We start from the raw sequence: 23,644 nt of genomic DNA, 5'->3' as shown, positions 1-23,644 counted from the left end.
GTAATAATGTAGTGAATAAAAACAATCAGTGACGAGACCTACAGTATGTCAGCCTATATGCATTTGTGTTATACTCGAAGTCAGTGAGTTTTGGTGAAATGCATGTTGGACAAATCTATTTAACACATTTGGTCTCCACTCAAACTCTGCTGTATATAATGTATCTATTCGTTCTCTCTATTTTTTATTATGCCATACTCAATAGCTTTGTCCAGACAGTTCTGAGCAATCTTAGACACTTTGCTGTTTGCACCTTCTTCTCCTTTGGCTAAAACTGTAAGAATTTCTAAAACCTCACTTTCTATTAATTTTTCAGTCAAAGTCTTGTCTGCGAGAATCATGTTCTGAACGATAACTGCACCTCGATGCCGCAGATCCACAATTTCACAAAGGAGTAGAGCCTGGAAGATCTCCAGCCAGTGAGAGGTCTAGAAAGAAAAGGAAAGACTGTCAGAATAATGATTTACTTAATTACCAGTACACTTTTGACCCCTGTAGAAATCAAAATCACTAATTTATTTTGCACATTATTGTTACTGCAATAAATGTTTTATTAATTTTATTGAACCTAAATCATGTTACATGACAAGAGCATAATTCCGTATGCAGTTCTAAATTACTGAATGTTATCGAAAGTGGACTGTATTGCCTTTGATAAATGAATGTTTCTCGGCCAATAAGCAAGAAAGCAAAATATTGAATATATGGGCCGGTCGTTGACAACTTACAACTCCAGGAATGCGTGCACACAGCTCTGGCTGCTCAGCTGTAAGCATGGCCAGTGTCCCTGAGGCAGCTTTACGAAGTCTCTCATCCTCCTCTCCACTGTAGAGAACCAACAGCTTAAGACGATCGTTTCCTGTTGCCAAGTAAAGCTTTTGTACCTAAAAATACAGAAAAAAACATACATACTCATATATACTAATTCAATACATATACTACTCATTAATTTCATTGAGAGGAGATCCCTTACCTCTTCACTCAGTACCAGATTACACATACACTCAGTGGCAGCTGCTCTGACAAGGTTATGCTCCTCAAACATGTAGCCTTCAATTTTTGGTATTGTCTTCTCTTTTATAATTTTTTGCCTACCAAAGAATACATGTGTCTATTAATAAAAATGTTCAAATCAATATCTATAAAATGTATTTGTGTGGATTTTTTCAAACTAAACATTACTTTTAATTTTAAACTGAAAAACTATAAAGAAACAAAATAAGTTGACAAAGATCTCCCCCTTGTGGCCAACCTGAGTCTTTCACTGATGCCAGCCAAATTGGTCAGCCCCATGAGTGCCTCAAAGTTCTGTAGCATGGTGCATTCCAGGCTCAAAAGATTGACAAGAGGACGGACTACTTCATAGACCTGTCAACAAAAACAAGGGTATTTAAGAATACATTGATTCACTGGATAAAGTATAAAGCTCTTACCCTTTCTCCAGGAAAAGCGATTTCAGGGTTTGATGTGATAGTTATTTTGGCTAAGGCTTGAGCTGCCTTTATCTTGCCCATGTCTGTGTTCTCTGTAGCCAGTGGAATAAGAGCCTGTAAATTGAACAAAAAGTGTAATGATAATATTCTATAACCTTATTACAGTCAATTAGTCACAGCAAATTGTTTACCTTTCCTCCACCCTGTGCAACTACCATGCCTCTGTCCTCCTGACGTTCTACCAAAGCCAAAAACACCCTGAGCGGGAAACGTCACAAGTTGTTAACAGTGCACTGACATTTTAAACAGAGAAGCTGAATGTGTAGTAATAGTGGTGCTTACCTGGCAATAGATTCTTTACAGGCCTCAGTAAGAACAGGACTCTCATGTTTGACCATACACACCAAGGCCGTCACGACACCAGCGTCAAGCAGCTTCATCAGTCTCTTCTCCACAAAGGACTGAGCATCCTAGTAAATAAATTGACAGACATAATGTTACAAATACCATTACTTTTCCTTTACATGCTAAAAAGAATGTTTTTTTTTTTTTTTTTTTACTTTAGGATGTTCTTCGGGTACATGCTGTTTTGCATACTTGGCCAGCTCCACCATTTGAGGGTCTGGTTTCTCCACCTCATAGCTGTTGGTGCAGTTAACTAAAGTAGAGCCCACAGCGAAGAGGACGGTCTTATCATCAGACTGCAGGGAAAAGGAAAATGTTTTTCACGCCGCTACTTTCCAAGTGGTTGCAATTTAGACGTTTTCCATTCGGTTGTAATTTGTCTGTAAAATTGTGAGCCAGCCATCCTAATCTGTTTCTATGACGTAATCTGGCCTGTGGATTTTGTTTATCCCTGGCGCTAAACTGCAGTATCCATATCGCAAGAAGGGAACAGAATCTTATTTGTATAGTGCTTTTACATGACACAAGTCACCCAAAGTGCTTCGCAAAACCACAGTGGGAATCAGATGCATTTTTTTCCTCACTGTCTGACATGAAACCAGAATTAACTTTTACTTTTCTAGGTCAATTAGAATTTTCATTTTCATCTTTTAGAAATGTTTTTGTTTTCTCAGTGAAGTTTACATACACTGAGATTACTATACCTTTAAACATTTTGGGAAAGCCTTGGAAGCATGCACAAGTCTGGTTCATCCTTAGGTGCAATTTCAAGTCACTTGAAGGTGCCAGGTTCATTGGTTCAAACAATGATGGAAATGACCAGTCACCATACAAATCAGAAAGAAGGCGGGTTCTGTGTCCCAGAGATAAACGTGCTGTGGTCTGAAATGTGAATATCAACCCGGGAACAAATGCAAAAGACCTGGTGAAGATGCTGGCTGAAACTGGTAAGAGTTTGTCATTATCCACAGTGAAACAAGTACTGTACCGACATGTGCTGAGAGTATGTAAAGACACAACACAAGCTCTGTTGAAGTTGAAGTCAGACTCTTCATGTCCTGGCTTTAACTGAAACATTTACTGACCTTTGCTAGTTCAAACATAGCCTGGAGAGCATTCTTGTCTTCAGCCAAATCTTCCTTTACATCTGCATCAAATGTGAGGTATGCGAGCCCTTCCACAGACCAGCGTCGGGATGTTGGAGGTAAAGTTTTATTACACAGCCACCTGCAGAGATTTATCTTTTGTTAATTTGTTTGTAATAGAAACTAAATTGAGCCCTTTGATAAAATTTACTTTCTGCACTGTTTTGCAAGCTTCAGTGTAGATCCCTCTGCAAACTGCTTCATGCTGAAATCTGTCCCTCCAGCTGAGCCAAGCTTGCACAAACCCTTTATGAGAACAATTGGAAAGTTGATTGACATTAAAAGACTGGTATTTATAGTCAAAGTTTGGAAGTTGGATTTGGAACACTCACCACCAGAGCTCGCACACGTATCCTGTCATTTTCACTTTTCTTATAGAGGTCCTTTAGAAGTGCCACGCCATTGGCTGTAATAAAGGACGCTCTCTTGGCTTTACCAGCAGCGTGGATAAGAGCCTCGACGGCCACCTGCTGGTGAATTACATCTTCGGATGCACACAGCGCAATCACAGCATCCATCATCCCTGACATTTCCAAAGATCTGTTGCCAACCTCACTTGGTCCTTGAAGAAGCACCGACACCGTGTGAATGGCACGAAGCTTAGCGTCCAGCACAGACAGATTAAAGTGTTGCCTGTAAGACAGAACAGTTACAATAGCAGTTTTCTTTAAATTGGGTTGAGGATTTTAGTAAACACCAAGCAAATCACCAAGCAAATATCTTTTACTCACTGAACATATTCTTCACATAGTTTGTTAAAGTTCTCCCTTTCGTTGTCACTTTTCAGGTCATCATACAATTTGGAAAGTAGGACAGAACAACTCATATGAGAGTTGTCTGTCAGAGGCGGCCCTTTTGAAAGCTCTGCAACAGTTCCTGCTACTTCCAAAATCTGCTTCAGCCCTATAGAAATAGATGTGACATTTCAAATTATTTTGGAAGTGAAACAAATCTGCGGACAAATGCATAATAATAAACCAGAAGGTGAAAATAACTATTTGATGCCAATGCAAACAATTGCAAACAGTACAAACATACCCTGATCTATCACCCATAATGTGAGAGAGTTGTCTGGGTTTTTCCAAGACTTCCTAGGGACCTGTTTCACCAAGAGGTTGATAGCGTTATCTCTGCCAGGACCAGTCACATTTACTGCAGGCATCATATCTAAAAGATGGCGCAGCATTGAGCGTAGCTCTTTCGAGGGTTCTGCAGCAAACATCAAGTATTATTTCAACAAAATACGTGAAATACACGAGTTGAAAAACTGTGAAATACTTCCATCAACTCACCAGGAAGTATAGCATCCTCTTTCCCTCTGATGTCCCTCTTCATGCCGTCAGTTAGAGCCTCAAACATTACCTGCAGCAGATGGCAGGCAGCGAGAGAAACAGTGGAGCTACCGGATCCCATTACAGCACAGAGTTGATGCATGCCCAACTCATTCACTATTGCCATTGTCTGTAAACATAACACATCAGAGAACACCATAAAACGACATGCACATCAATTGTCGGCAAAATAATGCAAGCTACCAATGCTTACACGAGATTGATGGCCAGTGCATAGCCCAACGAGTGTCCTCAGACCAGAAAGGACAATATCTTCTTGTTTTGCCATCAGAAGTCTCTCAATTAACTTCACTCCATCATTACGAAAGATCTGCTCAGCTCCTGCATCCTCTCGTGACAGCACCACTAGATTCTGAGCAGCCTGTAGTTAACAGATTAAAGATGCATTATGGAACTTTTTATGCAAACAAAACAAAACAACACTTTTATTAGTGAGTATTTGACCTTTTAGTGAACCAGCAGCTGTAAAGGTGGTTAGCATTTAATGCCTTTAATTTAACAAGGATAGATTTTTCGAGTTTCTGGTAGTTTTTCACTGCTAATGGACTCTCTCACCAGAAAACCAACAAATGAATTGATCCTTGAGCGTAACAGAGGCCACCGTAATTGAAAGTAAAGGCGACATGTTAATAAGGGTCACAAAAAGGTAAATTAGGCACAAATAAAGTTTTTTTTCACCCACATAAAAAGTTCAGTAATGCACCTTTAAAGAGACTTGTTTGATTGTGTACAAAAAAATTGGTCGGTGAAGCCATTTCTCAAATAATACCTTCTGCCGATCAGCCTCTTTTGCAGCTCCATCCGTCAGAAGGGTGAACATTTGCTGCACTTTGGCATCTGTGGAGTTAATCTGTGCAGACTGATAAAGACAGAAAGGCATTGGAAATTAATTATTTTCCAAATTTAGTAAACATACAATGTTTGGGTATCACCTTTTGTTGAATTTGTGCCCCCAACTGTCGGAGTAGATCCTGAAAGGCTTTGTTTTTGGGCTCCAGTTGGGCACATTTCTGTGTGTCTAAAAAGGATTGATCCAATCGTCCAAGTTTCTGATAAGCCTGAGCTCTACGAAACCTTGCTTTTACATCAGATGGATCAGCATCAAGAGCTGGAAAAAGGCAAGTAAGGGTTAAGAATATATTGTTGCATTCAAGATCAAATTCCTGGTTTATTGCAAGCTTATTACAACACCTGAAGTGAGTCTCACCTTTAGTAGCATCCGCCTCTGCCTTGCTGTAGTCTTCTAGTTTCAGATAGCAGGCACAGCGGTTCCGATACAAAACTGCACAGTCTGCTTTGTTTTCAGATAGCTTTAAGGCTTTGGTGTAACAAGACAAAGCTGCATCTATGTTTCCCGACTTGAAATGGGTGTTTCCTTCTTCTTTTAAGGCAGCAGGGTCCTATCGTGTGAAATCAACATTGTGGAGAACATGAGAAGTTCACAGAGAAAACAGTTACTTTACAAGCTACAGGAAATGTGGACACACAAGAGGGAAAAACGTACCTTTTCCTCTTCACCCATTTTTAAGAGTTGTTGATGTTTAGAAAAGAAATACAGCAATGCTAATAAACTGTTTGTTACGCCTGAAAATGATAAACGTCCAATAAAACCCTAAACACCATACATTTTTGTTACACTTCCGGGTTTCGGAGGCAGCACAGTGACGTGTGCGAAGTAGCCCCGCCCCTTTTGAGTGAGCCGCATGCCCATAAGAGGAAGAGAGGGTCTTCTCGGGGCTTCTCCAACTTTCTCGACTTTATTTGGTTATTTTTTGGCCAGTGAAGTCTGCACAACATTTGAGAAGGCTACTCCTCGGGTTATTCAGGCTTGCATAGAAAACAGACGTGGAATGTGAGCAAAGACAACCGGCTTTTTATTGTCCAAGCACTAGTCTCCCATGGGGCTACTCAATTACACCTGAAAACAGCCTTAGGAACTCAAGTGAACTCTTTCAGACTAACCTAAAACGAAATGTGATAGTACAGGTGCTCGTCATATATTTATAATATCATGAAAAAATGCATTTACTTATGTTATTCAACTTTAACTGATAAACTAATGACTACAGACTCATTACATATTATGTAGATGTACATGTAGATATGTAGATTTTATTTGTTATTTTGATTATTATGGCTCAGACCTCGTAAACATCCCAAATCCCAAAATCTCAGAAAATTAGAATATTTTGAAAATGGACTGTAAGCCATAATCATCAAAATAACAACAAATAAAAGCGTGACATATGTCACTTTGCATGTAATGAGCCTATATCATATGTTAGTTTCACATTTTAATTTGAATAACAGAAGTAAATGCACTTTTTTATGATATTCTAATCATCTGATCAGTGTTGGGGAGTAACTAAATACATGTATGTAGAATACGTATTTAGAATACTCATAATGTATTCTGATACAATTACACTTTTATTTGAGCGTATTTAGAATACAGTTACTTTCCAAATATCAAGGAAATACATCCCAATACTCATTAAATGTTATTACATCGCACAACATAATTAAGAAATAACTTTTAATGTTGACCTGTTTTTCCTCCTAAAATAAAATAAAGATTTAAAACTGCTTGTGCCACAGTTCATACAAACACTGCACATGTGTCACATGATGCTGAATCTGCTGCTCCATTTTCCGAGTTAAAGAGTTCCTAATTATTGGTAAATTCAGTCCATAACAGGTGTTCCAACAATGTTAGTCCTTATTTTTGTAATTATACGTCATATTTATACAGAAATATAATGACAACCAATGCAAAAGTATTCTAAAAGTTTTCAAAGTATTCAGAATACAGAATACATTACAAAATACATTTTGAAAACAGTATAAAAAGTGGAGAAAAAAAAGCCGTGGAACAACTCCGTTAGCTGCCGAGTTACTGCTGGTAAATACATCTAACTCCCTGTGGTGTCCAAGTGTTTTAATTTGAACAATTACTCCAGTATTTTAACTTTTAAAATCTCCATTAGTTTACAATTGCTGCTAATCCCATAATGCTTAGCGATTTAACACCACATTACCGAACTCTATTATGTTTATGGGTGAGTTATTTACTCATTAAACTATCAATAGGTGTAGTTTTTTTTCTACTTTTAAAGATTTAACAAACTACAGGTGTTGGCCAATCATAAACGGATGCGCAGCCTTACGCTCTTCCCATGAGCCTTTGCAGCAGCTCCTCTCGTCAGTCTGGTCTGAGCCTCTCGGTGGTGCTAGCCCCCGGTGCTAACGAACTGACAGTAATCTGCCAGCCTACAGCTTAATGCACACCTACCCCCGTGCTGCTGCTGCTGGTGAACACTCTTTTGTGGTTCGTCTGGGTGAGTAATTCACACATTTTCATCCCAAAAACATTTGTAATCGATTTGCTCTTTAGCCAAGGCTGCAAGGAAAGAGAACGCTTAGCCAGGAAGTGTCTATCGTGTATTGTCTTAATAATATTGAACATTTCCTGCCATCGTTTTATACATGTAGACAATTGTTTTCGGTCTATGAACGTGCAATGCTCCTTATAGATATACGACCTGTCTATGGCTCATTTAAGCTCATGTTTATCCATAGGCGATTAGCTATATCTTGCAGCCTCCTTATTTTTTAAGAAACTACTGAATACATGCTGGAATGTCTCATTTGGTAGCTAGCTCGTTTAGCCACAGCTACAGCTTTTTTTTTTTAAGGCCAATTTAAAACTTGGAGAACAGACGCTATCAGAAAACGGAGAACATTTATTTCCTTTAGTGTTATGGACGTGGCATCAGATCTTATTAGTCGGGATATCCGCTGTGACTTTGTAAGCACTTGGCAGCTTTATTGATAGTCAATTATTTGCAGAAGGTACAGTTCAAATGTACTGTGTTTTTAAGCTCTGAGTAATGACATGGTCAGATTATGAAGTAAAATGTGCACTAGTGTGTGTGTGTGTGCTAATTCAACCTTGTAGGAATAGTAGTCAGCGGATTAGAATACTGTGGGATTTGCGCAACAATACCTACTTAATTAAAGCACTCCATAAGTATTTGAGAAAATCTCTGCAATTTATGTCCGTATAAGCAACATGCAACACAAAATAAATTCCACCAGACTGATGTGAAAGTTGATTGCACCTAAGAGCTGGTTTTACACTAACCAAAACTCGTTTTTCACAGCCAAGGAAGACTTCAACATGTGACAGAGGACAGATGGACTGGCCATGATGTTAATGGGCTGCTGAAATGATTTAATCCGTGAAGCTGCTTTGGACAGAGATTTTTTTTAAAGACTTTTTTATATATATATATAACGGGAGATAGTTTTGGAAATCTGCGTCTGTCTTGTGTGTGGTCTTCGAGACACTGCTTTTGAGAGTGAAGCGAGCACCCGTAGAGAGGCCCAGAGGGATCCACGTCTTGTCGGTGGGACACTAGGCTTCCTGTTTAAATCCCCCTCTGTAGGGTGCTTGTGTGTTGTTGTGTTTTTTTTTCTTCTCCTGCATTTTTTTTAGTCTCTGTGGTTGAGCACAAGGGCTACTTTGAGGATGTCTACCAGTGGCTGTGGTCTCGCCAATGCTGACCAAGTGCTTGCCAGCCACCGCTGATTTAGCACCCTGGCTCATGGTTCTTCTCACTGTAGCTTCGTCACTGTGATGCCCAGGATGATGAGCACAACCTGGAGACGACCTTGCTTCAGAACTGGTCTATTAGGGTGTGCATCATTTTCAACATTGTGACCAGACTGGACTGCATTATTTTTTCAAGGACATCTGGTGGTTCAGAAGTAAAACGTTTTAACTCGGGACTGTATAATGAAGCTGAGGAAGCAGGTGACGGTGTGTGGAGGGGCCATTTTCTGTGTGGCTGTGTTCTCACTATATCTGATGTTGGATCGGGTCCAGCATGACCCTGCAAGGAGACAGAGTGGTGGAAACTTTCCAAGGGTAAGAATAACCTGTTATCAAGAATATCAAATGCTGAAACCCTGTCATGCCTATACAATTTTATTTAAAATGTATCTCTGTATTGTTTGACACTTGTCTGCAAAGCTTTTTTTTCCTGTAGTATTATGTAGGAGTGCCACAAAAAACATGCCTCATCCCAACACTCACACTGATCTCTATGATCTTGTTGTAGAGCCAGATCTCAGTGCTACAGAACAGGATAGAGCAGTTGGAACAGCTGCTTGAGGAAAATCATCAAATCATTAGTCACATAAAAGATTCTGTGATGGAGCTCACAGACACAGGAGCCGTGTCTCCCAGTGGACACCTGCCTTTCAGGAGCGCCAATGGCTCTTGGGTTTTACCCTTTGATGGCCGACCCACATTCCTTGCTATTAAGCCCCAGGATTGCCAGTTTTCAGGAGCCCGTCGTGACCATACTGATGTGCAGGTGTGTTTGATACACAAGCTTTCTCTTATTGATGCCATTTATGTTAAATATACAAAACTCTTCTCTAATGTTTCTTTTTAGATGCTGGATGTGTACTCCCTGTTAAAGTTTGACAACCCTGACGGCGGTGTTTGGAAACAAGGCTTCGACATTACGTATGAACCTGATGAGTGGGATAATGAACCACTGCAAGTGTTTGTGATCCCTCATTCACATAATGACCCTGGTGAGTTGAATTGCATTAGCTACAAAATAATAATCAAATGTTGCAAAACAAATGCATTTGACATGGCTTTTACATTGATTGGAGCTGGTTTAATTTTTGATTGCCTTTAATCATTAAATATGTTGTTTATCCAGTGGCTTCACGTAAACTTTAAGCTTTGCTTACGTGACAATTATTGAAATGTTGACAGGCCAGACCACATTTTACCTGGAAAAACAGAAATATTGATAAATATTGAAATTGGTTTACTTTTTCTGAATGTTGTTATTCTGTTTAGCTAAAATGACTGTACAAACAACAGCAGACGTGTCACCAATACAGTCAGCATTGTGTTGTATTGTGAGCAGTGTGAAGGCACTTATTAGGTTTTAGCTCCATAGTTTGCCTCACTGGCACTGTTTAGACCAACAAAATGAACAAATAATAAAGGATATATACCTGGTCACAAATAAAAAATTCACAGTTTTCATGCTCTACTTCACCTAATAGCTTTCTGCAGGGGACTTAAATAAAATATTGTGCTATTTTCAAGCGGTCTTCCAAGGCAGTTTTTTCTGCTGTCCTTTTAATTCATTCAAGCTACATTGCTATAAACTGTTTTGAACTGTTAACATATATTTCTTTTTTTTCCTTCTTTTTCAATAGGATGGATTAAAACATTTGACAAGTACTTCGCAGACCAAACCCAGCACATACTGAACAACATGGTTGTGAAACTGGCAGAGGATTCCCGCAGGAAGTTTATCTGGTCTGAAATTTCGTTTTTCTCAAAATGGTGGGAAGCTGCGGATGCACAGAAGCAGGAAGCTACACGCAAGTAAGTTGGCTCCAAAAAACTCCCTAGGCCATGTTCTTTGCCCATTGTAGTTTATTCTCCCTTTTCTATTGTTGAAATGTGTGAAATATGAATTCACTACAGGTCTTCAGATTACATTAGCCTTGCAATACAGCTATTGGAAAAGCTAAATCTACTGCAGTGGAAATGAAGAATAAGTGCTATTTTATTCGGCCTCTCTTTGAGCAGTACTGTAGTATTTTCAAATACTTCAATGCATCGGGAAAAAATAATAATTTGCCTGCAGTGTCATATTTTTTAAAAATTGCTTTAGTATTCTGTACATAAGGACGTTGGCTGACAATGTAAGAACAAAGGCCCACGAACATAGCGCAGCATCTGTATTGAGTAGATCAGTTATCTAAAATTAGCTTGTTGTCCCGTGAATGTCTTTTTCTTTAAAGCCGGCTTATCTTCACCGTTCTTACTTAAGCCTCTCTTCAACAGACTGATCCTTGGGGGACAGCTTGAGATTGTGACAGGAGGTTGGGTGATGACGGATGAAGCCAACGTTCACTACTTTGCGATGATCGACCAGCTTATTGAAGGCCATCAGTGGCTGGAAAGAAACATAGGTATAAGACTAATGTTTTAAAAGCTGTATTTGAGAAGCTTTTACAATTACAATGTAGTATGTCGCAAAACTATTTTAACACAGTCATTTCCATTGGACTATATTGTAAGGAATCTTAAATAATGTCAAAATAAGACTTGTGTTTTGATTTATATGTGAGAAAGTACTAACCTTACGAGAAAACATTTATAGATTATTTTATATACTATGTAAAACAGAAATCATATATTACTTACAGACTGCAGCTTCACGATCATACATTTAAACAGTTTTAGATTTGTTAAACTATTATATCGGAGATCTAGAAAACATGCAAAACTGCCTTGAATTTTGTGATAATAATACTGTGATATTTTCAATTCCATTTCATCAAATGTATTGTATTTATATGGTCTATATTATATTTATATGGAAAAAAGGCTTGAAAGCAGATGATGAATATGCATCAAAACAAGGATAAAATGGAAGGAAAACATTTGCACATTTTAATTAACCATGCGCTTTTGCTTTAAAAACAGTACGCTCATATGAAACCCCATTCTAAAGAAACATTGTTCTTACTTAGCAATTTGTGTGTACTGCCTCTGCTTGCCCAGGTATAACGCCACGTAGCGGGTGGGCAGTAGACCCTTTCGGGCACAGTGCTACCATGTCCTACCTGCTAAAAAAGGCCAACCTGACCAGCATGCTCATCCAGAGGGTCCACTACACCATCAAAAAACACTTTGCCTCCACACGCAGCCTGGAGTTCATGTGGAGGCAGGCGTGGGGTAAGTAGCACATCCAGCTCGGTCCTCCAACTCTCACATTTGTTCAACTAGTCATCTGTGACGAGTTAATTTCAGAATGAGTCATGCTACTCGTCATGGCAAACTTTTTTGGAAGGACAGTTTATGCAATGTGGCTGTTGGTTTGTCAGTGAATGATCTTCTTTTCTATAGTGGTATGCATTATGTTTTTTACACAGTGTTGGTGATATAGTTTTGGGGGAAAAGTTTGACTTTCTGTGCTTTTGTTTCTGCTAATGATAAATCTTTAAGGTTGTCGAAAGCATAGTTTTGTTTATGTCTTGATTTCTTACGACAAAGCTTATTCTCATGAGTGAAACCATAGACAAGAAATTGCTGGGGGCTATGGCAGTCCTGACCCCTTTTGTTAATGGGGAAAATAAGTCTAAATAGGCCACAAGCTGGTGTGTTAACAAGTGTTCTATTTGGCTTCATGAGATGGAGATAAAACATCCTCCACTTAATAAACCCTGTCCAGTTGACGATATGTGAAAATCTCAACTACCAGGAAGTGGTGTTGGGCAAGTGACTGTAAATTTGTAGTACATTACTAGTTACAGCTTAAAAAATGTCACGTTTGTTACGTCTAAAACGTGTCACTGAGTTACACTACTTTGTTACTTATAGGCTGTTGATTTGCCAAAAGTATGTGACAGCATTCTAAAAAAATACCTAACTGATCAACACAAAAACCCTCAATATTATATTTAACTTCAAGTCACCAGTTCTCTTTAATTTGCTTAGTGGACAACAAATGCTTTTCACTGAAGTGTATATTAATTTATTTAGGGTAATTATATAGCTATACATTTTTTATGTAATTGATCAGTTTTCTGTCTTGTTGCCCCTGCAACGCTGAGATTCGGGCTATGAGCCTGAGCCTGACTGCACTGAGCAGAGAGAAAGCACTGACCAACGTGGCTAGATCAGCTCTGCACCTCGTGTAGGGCAAAAGAAAGAGGGAAGGAGAGATGAACTAAAGTTTAGTAAATTTGCGACGGCGTTGTAAAGACTGTCGTGATTTATGCAAATTAGGCATTTGGTCTCTTCAGTTTTGTTTTATGTGCGAAAAAAAACTAGGCAAAGCTGCCTTCATTTGTTATTGCAATAATATTTAAAACAGTGAGAGCGTGTGGGGCATGATCTTTGCCCCTGATCTATCATGTTTAACCTATGGCTCTGCTGCCGATGTGCGGTGTGTCGGCGCTGGGTGAGAGATGCTGGACCCTTCACTTGTGTTCAGGAGAGGAAATGTGAAGTTTGTGCTGGTATCACGTAGACTACACCACTGATAGCAAACCATATAAATGTTCTTGTAACTCGCATTACTAAAATTGTTTGATATATTGCCGTGTTTTTTTTTGGTAATGTTTATATTCCTCCGTTACTGAAAAAAGTACCGTAATTTATTTTTTGTTATGCATTACCCCAACACTGCTAAGAAGAACATTGCTTCAGTAACAGTCATGAACCTGTTCCCTCTTTGACAGACACTGGAGCCAACACAGACATGTTCTGCCACATGATGCCGTTCTACAGCTACGACGTGCCTCACACATGTGGACCAGACCCAAAGATTTGCTGCCAATTTGACTTCAAAAGATTACCAGGTGGCCGCATAAACTGCCCTTGGAAAGTGCCTCCCAAATCCATTGTGGAGGCTAATGTAGCAGAAAGGTGAGGAGCTTTAAGGGTATTGTCCAAGATGAGAGCACCCATATTATGCCACTCCAGTGCTCTCTCAACTGGTGGGTGGGAAAAACTAGATTTGTTTTTGGTTTTTTGAAGGTGCACTCTGAAAAATACACACTGATATCAACTTTTGTTTTTACATAAAAAGTTGCAGTGACCCAGCTGTATGAGTGGTTAGTTTGGCGCCTTCGCTTTCCATCCTGGTGGCTATTATGATGCTTCAGGGTCCATTTCATTTCTGGCTTTTTAGGATTTCTGAGTGGAATGTATAAAACTATGTGACCATGGATACAGTTCAATCAGTGGTGAAAATTTAAAAACAATTCATCCTGAAGCGTCAAGGCGCTATGCAAACCACTCGCATTCGCAGGGTCACTGAGGGTCAAATACTTATTAATATAAAAAAAACTTTACACATTGTATAGTGCACCTTTTACAATATATATATATTTTTGGGTCATTCATTGAAGGTGTTTTTTGAAGCTACTACAGTTGAAAACAACTATGCGAAATCATTTATTTACTCATCATAATGTTATATCCTCAACTTGTCCGTAGTTGCACTTAATTTGACTCCCACATGTTTGAGTAATCCTGCATAATCGGTCTCCTTCTCATGGACTCAAAACACTCCCACCCACTGATGTGAGGAAAATAGCCTCCACTACAGACAATCAGCTGCTCATAGCTGGCATCTACCTCTATAAAGGCCTATGTGTTTTAGCTTTGGCTTAATTTAAAGGGACTAGATGCAAGTTAGCTATTTTATACTCACTACTGCCACCTCAGGTCATGCGTGTAACTGCACCTTCTATATTAAGCTTGTGCATGATGGCACTTCGACCCAAATTAACACCTTTTTGAGTGACAGTGCAGGATTTTAGAGGCAGTTGTGGTAGACAACATCAAATACCAATTCCAAACTTTCCAACAGCAAAAAAGTTAGAATAAAGCATAATATGTGACCTAGCGGACGGTGCTGAGGTCTGTAATGTGAAGATTGTAAATGGTGATGGCAATGCCTGTGCCAAATGCTTTAACGTCTGATCTTTTCTAAATTTAGTGTTGACATAATAAAGTATTTTGTAATTCAAATCAGTATGTCTAAATCTATTACGTCAAATAACTAGAATGAATATAACTGTAGATTTAACTGTAGGAGTCCTCAGTCATTCGCATCAATGTTTTTGAGTTTGTGACCTTACTCTAGCCTATTACAAATAAACTCAAGTTGACTCCATGCCAATCCTAACAGACTTGGAGGCCACCATCCGATAAATAAATAGAAACTGTCACACAATAGTGCGTTGCTTCATCGACCCCATTTTAAGTACACATAAGACTGGTTCATAAAAAGCTTGACTGTATCTTTTTTCTTTATTTAATAGGGCACAGCTGCTCTTGGACCAGTACAGGAAAAAGTCCAAGCTTTATCGCAGCAAGGTGCTTCTAGTCCCTCTGGGAGATGACTTCCGCTATGACAAAGCCCTGGAGTGGGACCAGCAGTACAGTAACTATCAGAAACTCTTCGACTACATGAATTCACACCCGGAGATGCATGTGCAGGTAAACCATCTGTCTAAATTGGTTGTGGTGACAAAGCGTAATATTGAGGTGAAGGACAGGCCAGAATGTGATAATAAATTTAGCTTTTAGCGTCAAATTACAGATGTTTTTAAACAAATTTATGCATTACTGGGCCAATCCAGGTGAAACCGAAAGTGGCATACAATTCAGTGTTTTATTTATACATATCTTGTGGCTTAAAATCCTTTCAAATGACAACTGCTTCTGTTAAAGTTGTGGATCCAATACAATCCATAATGCTTGGTTAAGTTTCTGAAATATAACCAAACTGTGGCCCCTTTTCTTCATCTATAAATCAGATATCACCTTTTAGAATTTGTTTTAGTGCATTTCAGCCTTTTACAATGCAGAATTTCTTTAGTTATTTTTTTTTGTTTTTTTTTGCCACAGCTTTTAAAAAGCTTTTTGAAGTATTAATGTCCATGTGTGTGTCTGTTGGCTGCTTCAGGCTCAGTTTGGGACGCTCTCCGACTACTTTTCCGCTGTGTACAAAGCTAATGCAGTGCCGGAAGGAGCCAGACCCGCAGACTTCCCTGTTCTGAGTGGAGATTTCTTTGCCTATGCCGATCGTGAAGACCACTACTGGACTGGCTATTTCACTTCAAGACCTTTCTATAAAAGTTTGGATCGTGTGTTAGAGTCACACCTCAGGTAGGTCCTAACAATATCGACATTTGTTACTGTCTTCTTGTGTTTGGTTATGGTTATTATGTCAGTTGTTTCTTTTTTTTTTTTTTCTTATTTGTCCTTATTTGTCTGCTCTGTTATTTGTTTTTTATGGATGTCTAATGTCTGTGTTCGTGTCTGCGGTGATGACAGTATTGACATTTCCTGTGCTAAGAGCTACAGTGGTTTTACCGGTCTGTGCTGTGAGCTTTTATTCATCCTTTTTTCAGAGGAGCGGAGATACTTTACAGCCTAGCAGTTTCAAACGCGCGGCATGCTGGCATGGAGGGGCGCTATCCGGTGTCAGACTACGCCCTTTTGGTTGATGCAAGGCGCTCCGTTGGCCTCTTTCAGCACCACGATGCCATCACTGGGACAGCGAAGGAAAATGTTGTCATTGACTATGGCACAAAGTAAGTGCTTGGAATAAATGGCGGTGAATATAATGACCTTCCTGCCAACTCAAAAATCAAATCTAAGAACTATGCCTCTTTTCCACCCTTTGTCCTTGCTCAACTGTTGCCATTCAATTCTGAGGTGACTGCTGCAGTGAAGAATTGATTGTTGTTTGTCCCCTGCAGATTACTGCGCGCGCTCATCGGCCTGAAGAGAGTAATCATCAATGCTGCTCATTTCCTGGTGATGAAGAACAAAGAGTTTTATCGCTTCTACCACACCGAGCCCTTCCTAGAGACGGTAAAAGGACGCAAAGAACACCAGAGCCAACAAAAATGAACAAAGGATATCTTTGCAACATTGACAGTCCTTTGTTTTTATTACCTTGTGCAGGACGACAGGCGGGCTACCCAGGACTCTCTGCCTCAGCGCACTCTAATCGAGCTGGACCCAGCAGGGCCAAGGTATTATTTGCATCCCTGAGTTTGATTTACCCACCTTCCTCATTGTCTGCTCTGGCTGATATTTTCTCTTGTTATCAGGTACGTGGTTCTGTTCAACCCAGTGGAGCAGGAGCGCCTGTGTGCAGTGACTGTGCTGGTGAACACAGTCAGGGTGCGGGTGCTCACAGAGGACGGCCAGACGGTCCCTGTGCAGCTGAGCGCTCAGTGGAGTTCTGCAAGTCAAATGAGCGCGGAGGTATTTGAGGTAAGGCTAGAAGGCACAATGCCTCTGTTTGTCTTCGTTATCTACACTGGCTGCAGTGCAGTTAGGCAGTTTGTCCTCCCACTCTCTGCACACAGTGCAATGTACAGGCCAAGGGGAAAGAAGCAATTTTTTATTTATATTGCACCGCAGTAATTGGACTATTTTTCAATGAATAAAAATACGGATACACTTTCAGCCTGTATTATTGGTGCATCTCTCTCAGCAGAAATAGCACAGAATGTTTGAGTTAGTTATATACTGTTCCCTCCAGTGAAACCCACTGTCTTTGTGTTTTATTCACCAGTCCCAGAAAATTAAAAAAAGGCAAGGGAACTGTTCTTCATTCATATATTTCAGTATGTTCAGATTATTTTAACTCTCGAGACAAAAAACCCCTTCCAGCTGATAGGTTGCTCTAGCGAGCCATGACAGGCCATAAAGAGCCTATGGTTTAATCTTACTGTGGACAGTCAACAGACTTGTCAGTTGACCTAAATAATTTATTTTAAAAAGAATAAAATGTACAATGTAATACAGGCCCTTCTGCTCTGTCTGATATTACAGTGCATTTACAAACCTCTTTTCAGGCGACCTTTATGGCGCGCCTTCCTCCGCTGGGCCTCGCCGTGTTTCACCTGTATGACTCTGCCGACTCTCCCATGACAATGCGATCGGACACCCTGCTCCGGCTGCCGGGGCATGGGGTAACCGCCCGCGCCGAAGACCCCCTCCCCATACGCTCCCTACAGGCCGATGGTCAGACCTTCTACATCAGCAGCCAGGCCGTCACCCTGGGATTCTCAGGAACCACTGGGCTCCTGGAGGTTTGTGTCCTTTCTAAAGTTCAGAGTTGGGCTGCATGATTTAACCATTGTGGTTGGATTTTCAGTGAGTGTTTTAACACCGTCAGACCATGAGTTTTATTCGAATGGACATTCTGTATCTAAAACAATGAAAAAATACCAATGTACCAAATTATTTGACTCAAGTCACATTGATCATTAGGCAAAACTCATAGGGACGGGTTATTTTATAGTTTTCAGAAGACTGTATTTTGCTAGTATTAAAATTTAAAATGGATATTTTGATTTTGAGCTCATCGTGCAGCTGTAATTCAATATCTTTATTGACCCACCGGTGGAACTGCACCATTTTAGGGATTTGATTTGGTTTCTTGGAGCGTTAAACCTTAGAGCTTGTTATTCCTGATCAAAGTTCTATCATTTTCTATTTATAGGAATTTTCTTTGTTTTTCTTGTTTCTTACTGCCAGAGTATCCGGCGAAGAGACGATCCTCAAGAAGTGAAAGTTCAGATGCAATTTATGCTCTACGGCACCCGCCCATCGAAGGACAAGAGTGGAGCATACCTGTTTTTACCAGATGGAAAAGCGAAGGTATTTTCTTGAATGTTATTCTATAAATAGTGTTGTAGAGCGGGTTAAGCGAGAATTATGCTTTTTTCCAAACCATCTTACTTTGTGTTCGTGAGAAAATGATTGATCTAAAATGGATTATTCAAAAGTTTCCCTTGGCCTGAGGCTGCTGCATGACAAAAGCTCTTTAAGAAACTCCACCCTTTGCTTCTCCTCTAAACAAACTGTGCTGCCTTTACTTGAGTTTGTAACATACTAGTAATCTTGAAGTCAATTTTCCTCTAAAAGCATTTCACTCCGTTCTTCAAACATGCATTTTGTGGCTGCTTCGATTTCTTCTTTGTCTGTCTAGTCTTTTTAGCCAATGTCGATTTTTCTCTCTTCAGCCTTACAGTCAGAAAGAGTCTCCTGTGGTTCGTGTGGTGGAGGGTCCACTCTTTTCTGAAGTGGTGGCCCATTACCAGCACTTCGAGCAGACCATACGGATTCACAACGTGCCCGGTGAGAAACGTAGGATTTTAAATAAAGAGAGCAGAGGTTTTTGTGGTTTGTGTAATGCAGCAGATGGGCTAGTGCGAGGGCCATTATGAACAAAGCACTGTCTTTTCTTTGACCTCCCTGGTGCTGTATTTAGGAGTGGACGGCTTATCTATGGAGATCAAAACGACGGTGGACATAAGAGATCTGACCAATAAGGAGCTGGCCATGCGCCTGGACACTGACATCGAGAGTGGAGACATCTTCTACACAGATTTAAATGGCTTCCAGGTCAGTCAAGCAAACAGTGTGTCCTATATACTGTACTGTTTTATTATTATTTAACATGTTGGATCATCGTTTTAGATTCAGCCTCGTCGTCGCCACCCAAAGCTCCCCCTTCAAGCCAACTTCTACCCTATGCCCAGCCAAGCATACATCCAGGACAGCCACTACCGCCTCACCCTGCACACAGCTCAGTCTCTGGGAGTCACTAGCTTGGAAAATGGTATGCATTTCTGTTGATGTTCAATATTCATCAGAAATGAACTAAAAGGCATTCACATCCGTGTGACAAATCTTATAATTACAGCAAACGTGAAATGTGCATTTCTGGAAAACAAATGTATCCTCATTGAAGCACATTGCGATTTAACTTTTTTTCTTTTTTTTTTTAGCAAATACTTACCACTTTAAACTGAAATGTTTCAATTTAACATAGGGAGGTAGAAGATTGCTTGCAGCGTTTTATTTTCACCAAAAACTCAAAAGTTAAATGTTTTAGAGAAAGCACTCTTTTTTTTTTTTTTCATGTAGTGTTTGTTTAGAAGATTCTATGTGTGGCATGGCAAATTGCCTCACAGCCAGAAGTCCCAGGTTCCATCCCTGGTTTGGGTGGGGCCTTTCTGTTTTTCCGTTTGCATGTTCTCCCCTTGTCTGTGTAGGTTTCCCAGAGGTGCCTGACACTCCTGAAAATGAGATCCTGAAATCTCATGTTATATTTGAATGAAAGCTTAATTGTTCCTCTTTATGCCTCAGGCCAGCTCGAGGTGATTCTGGACCGGCGGCTGATGCAGGATGATAACCGAGGGCTGGGCCAGGGCCTGAAGGACAACAAGAAGACGGTGAATCGCTTCAGACTGCTGCTGGAGCGTCGAGGCTTGGGCAACAAGGTCAGAAATATGAGAGTTGCTCCTTCAGACACACTGCCTAATCAGTCTGTTTCGACATAAGCAAAGATGTTCATTTCCAGTGATGGTCCTTCCTCTGTGGCCATTACCACCTGTGTGGTTCACTTTTCTATTCTCATTTACATCACCATCTGTCTTTCTGTCATCATCTCCTCTGTTTAATTGTTTTTTTTTTTTTCATTTCCTTTTTTCTCTCCACACCATTATACTTTTTCAGCATGATGGCTTTTTCAGAAAATTCTCCTCAATATTCCGTAGTTTCTCTCAGATTTTGAGTGATGAAGTTCAAGAGGTAATGTTGCCTTAGCAACAAGCGGATGCTTATTAGTGCGCATCAGTCTGTGTGATCGTAGCTGCTGTGCTTCCTGTTCTGTTGTTCCCTTTCACCTGTAGATGTCACAGTAGTGTGTGTATATATATATATATATATATATATATATAAATATATAGTCATTGTCTTTGAAATAGTAGTTTTATTAAATATATCTGTGAGGTAAATTACTCAATTAAACTTTCAATGCAAAAAAGCCTTTGAATTTTTACTGGATAGCTTTTATTCTATGCTCAATTGAACACGACATATTTGCTTTCAGTAGGTAAATATGCTTAACCTTGTGCCTTTCATATAATCTTAAGTATCTTTGTAGCAGCTTTATAGTCACTTTACTGCCTGTAGTGTAAATTATACTGTCAATGCTAGGGTATAAAGAAGTGAGTCCTGTATGTTACTCTTTTCTCTCTCACAGATGATGGACACTGGTGTGACAAGCTTCCCCTCTATACTAAGTCACATGACCAATTCCATCTTAAATCATGAAGTTTTGGTGCTGCCTGTTCTGCCCAAACGCAGAGGCATCCCTTCTCTGCAAACCTTTGCCCCTCTCAAGTCGTCCCTCCCCTGTGACATGCACCTGGTGAACCTGCGCAGCATCCAGAATCAAGTACGGAAAACAAATGATATAATAATGTTGTTTGCTGGAGGTGGTTAATCATATGTGGTTGTCGTTTGTGAGCAGCAGGACGCCCAGACCCCATCCCCGCACACAGCTTTCATCATTCATCGACTGGGCCTGGACTGTGAACTGGAGGCACAAAATCTGGCCTTCAACTGCACCACCACTCAAGGACAGGTGCGGCCCACACATACGCAACACTACCCAAGAGACGAATTAGTTGTTAGCGAGCCGTATTCAGAAGTTAAGAGAGTTCTTGAGATCTCCATGGTAGATCCAGAAGGGAAAATTTATAGTAATTAACACATTGTTACCTCGCTTCTTTCTCTAATAATGCAGTCTTCATTTGTTATTGTAACAGAATTGCCCTGTTCCCTTTTTTTGCAGCTTAATATTTCCGGACTCTTCAAGAATCTGGACGTCCAGCTGCTGCAGCCCATGTCTCTGACTCTCATGCACTCGGGCACTCCGCTGGCCAACGACTCCTCCATCAGCTTGGAGCCCATGGAGATCTCTGCCTTCAAACTCAAGCTGCGCTAAAACAGCTGTCACAACAAACCGCGCCAGGGCTCACACTGGTCAGGAACAAAACAGCAGCGAGACCTGAGCTGGACTCGGATTAACTCTTGCTCCGCTGTCGAGTGTTCATTCAGAGGAAAGACAAAGAACTTGGCAAAAATGTCTGTACTGAGCGTGAATGGACAGCAGGGGGCAGGCTGTAGCTGTTTTACTGTGGCCCTGTGGGGAGCCGAGACAAAGACTTGTAACTTTAGAGCCTTCTAGAATGAGGTGTTTCTGAAACACTGTTGAATTTAGTTCTAATTTGTAAGAACTCACTTTTTCTATCTTTTGGTCAATCTTGGACTGGAATATTGAATGTTAATATCCACAAGGCCTGGACTTGTGCAATTTACAAAGCTTTATTTGATGTAGGGGAATGATTTTTTCTTTTTAATTTGCAGCTTGTTTTGTACCGCTCAGTCACTTCAGCCCAGACTGCAGTTCTGTTTTTTTTTAGCAGCAAAGAATGTGTGGTCTCATCTGCTCAGAACTCGCCAGGAGACCAACCTGCAGCTGTGGCGAATCTAAGTCCAAGAGTTCACCATGGGCTGCTTTGTGATAAAATGTGACCATTAATCATATCGTGCGTTGTAATGGATGACTGTTGTGTCCATTGTTGTAGATACAGGACTTTCTCTCCTCCTCTTCCCACTCCCCTTTTGTCACTGATGAGAAAAATGTGCAAAGGTCCGGAGGGAATAGAGCAGCTCTCTTCGCGCCCCGGTTCTGTCATTCCGATGCTGATCTTACGCTGCTGAGTGGCTGGTTTTTGTACTGGACTGTATGCAGTAGGAGCCGAGACAAAGATTTTACCTCTTATACACCATATGGCAGATTTATCCATGAGTCTGTGTGGAGTCTTGTGTTTGAGGCTTTTCCTTCAAACGCTTATGAGATGAAGCATTTCTTTGTAGCCTGGCCATCCAGAACATCACTCTAGTCTGTTGCTGTGATCTAAATTAGGAAAAACAATGCAAACAAAAGAGGGATTATTTGTATTCGCTCTTAACGGGCGAGACTCATGTTTAATGAATGAATCTCTAGCCAATACTATCGATACTCAGACTTGGATATAAATCAATGTGTCAAGACGAAATCTTTTATTTTCACTGCCATATCTTTGAGGAGGTAGATTTTGTATGTTTTTGCTTCTTCATTTATGTAAAATCAAATCCACCAGGCCTTTTCAGTATAAACGGTGAGGAGTTGTGATGGCTGCCCAGGCTACTTTCTGTGTACACTTTCAGGGACCATACGCTGTACTGTTAGGCAGTCTGGCTATTCATGTTGAAGCCTTGCAGACTATATAAAAGGACCTTTTTCGAGATGTTTACTTTCCACATATTTCCGCATCAGCAAGAAAAAAAAAAAAAAAGTTTCCCCGAGATTGAATCATAGTGTATAGAAAGCGGTTCAAAAAAGCATCTTGACATCTCTCCAATTGTAAGAGGTAAACTCGCAATCATTTCCTGGCAACAAAGTGGAATTGGCGATGCATACGTCCGATTTATTCTTTCCACTTGACAGAGCCTTGTCAAAGGAGGCACTTGCTATGCATTACACCCGGCATCAATGCTGTGAGAAATAGTTTACTACTTTTAAATGCAAAGTCGCTGTGACATTCTCGAGGCCATTTAGCTGGCGCACAACGGAATAAAGATTCACCTCCATCTCACCTCTACGTGTGCGTGACCACAACAAACACAATAAAAAAAAGCATTTCTTCTAATAAATGCACTCTAGTTTTCAGGCAGTTTCTGGATTTGTCCGTTTGCCATTGTGTGTGTGTGTCAAATCTCCTCGTGTGTCATACTTGAGTCCCGCATCACCGTCTTCATAAAGGGCCTGTAGTGTGACTTAATTTTCCGCTTCTGACGTCAATCCAATCCTGTTTCCTGATC

General features: G+C 40.3%; 2 protein-coding genes across 2 annotated transcripts; one reads left to right on the top strand and one right to left on the bottom strand.

Moving 5' to 3' along the window:
• Positions 1-82: 82 nt before the first annotated feature.
• unc45a (unc-45 myosin chaperone A) lies at positions 83-5,980 on the bottom strand. The gene is made up of 19 exons (XM_079567992.1): positions 5,840-5,980; positions 5,543-5,735; positions 5,268-5,443; positions 5,105-5,194; positions 4,529-4,696; positions 4,276-4,444; positions 4,022-4,192; positions 3,715-3,886; positions 3,316-3,616; positions 3,135-3,229; positions 2,924-3,065; positions 1,994-2,134; positions 1,776-1,903; positions 1,625-1,691; positions 1,434-1,547; positions 1,253-1,368; positions 974-1,091; positions 729-884; positions 83-428 (listed from the first exon to the last, which is right to left on the bottom strand). The coding sequence occupies exons 1-19, from the start codon at positions 5,855-5,857 to the stop codon at positions 165-167; spliced, it is 2,799 nt and encodes a 932-aa protein (XP_079424118.1). The 5' UTR covers positions 5,858-5,980; the 3' UTR covers positions 83-164.
• Positions 5,981-7,540: 1,560 nt separating this feature from the next.
• On the top strand, positions 7,541-22,666 carry man2a2 (mannosidase, alpha, class 2A, member 2). Its single transcript, XM_079568509.1, has 23 exons — positions 7,541-7,673; positions 8,499-9,265; positions 9,459-9,716; positions 9,798-9,942; positions 10,588-10,759; positions 11,225-11,352; positions 11,948-12,121; positions 13,630-13,816; positions 15,220-15,397; positions 15,867-16,069; positions 16,315-16,497; positions 16,666-16,780; positions 16,874-16,944; positions 17,023-17,188; positions 17,776-18,012; positions 18,461-18,583; positions 18,949-19,063; positions 19,197-19,330; positions 19,406-19,547; positions 20,078-20,211; positions 20,976-21,170; positions 21,246-21,359; positions 21,570-22,666. Exons 2-23 carry the CDS (start codon positions 9,134-9,136, stop codon positions 21,720-21,722), a joined length of 3,459 nt encoding a protein of 1,152 aa, XP_079424635.1. The 5' UTR covers positions 7,541-7,673; positions 8,499-9,133; the 3' UTR covers positions 21,723-22,666.
• The last annotated feature ends 978 nt before the right edge of the window (positions 22,667-23,644 follow it).

This window comes from Gobius niger, assembly GCF_951799975.1.
Source record: "Gobius niger genome assembly, chromosome: 12".
NCBI classification, from domain to species: domain Eukaryota; kingdom Metazoa; phylum Chordata; class Actinopteri; order Gobiiformes; family Gobiidae; genus Gobius; species Gobius niger.
Note: the sequence above shows the minus strand (reverse complement) of the source record. Positions and strands in the feature narration are given on the sequence as shown.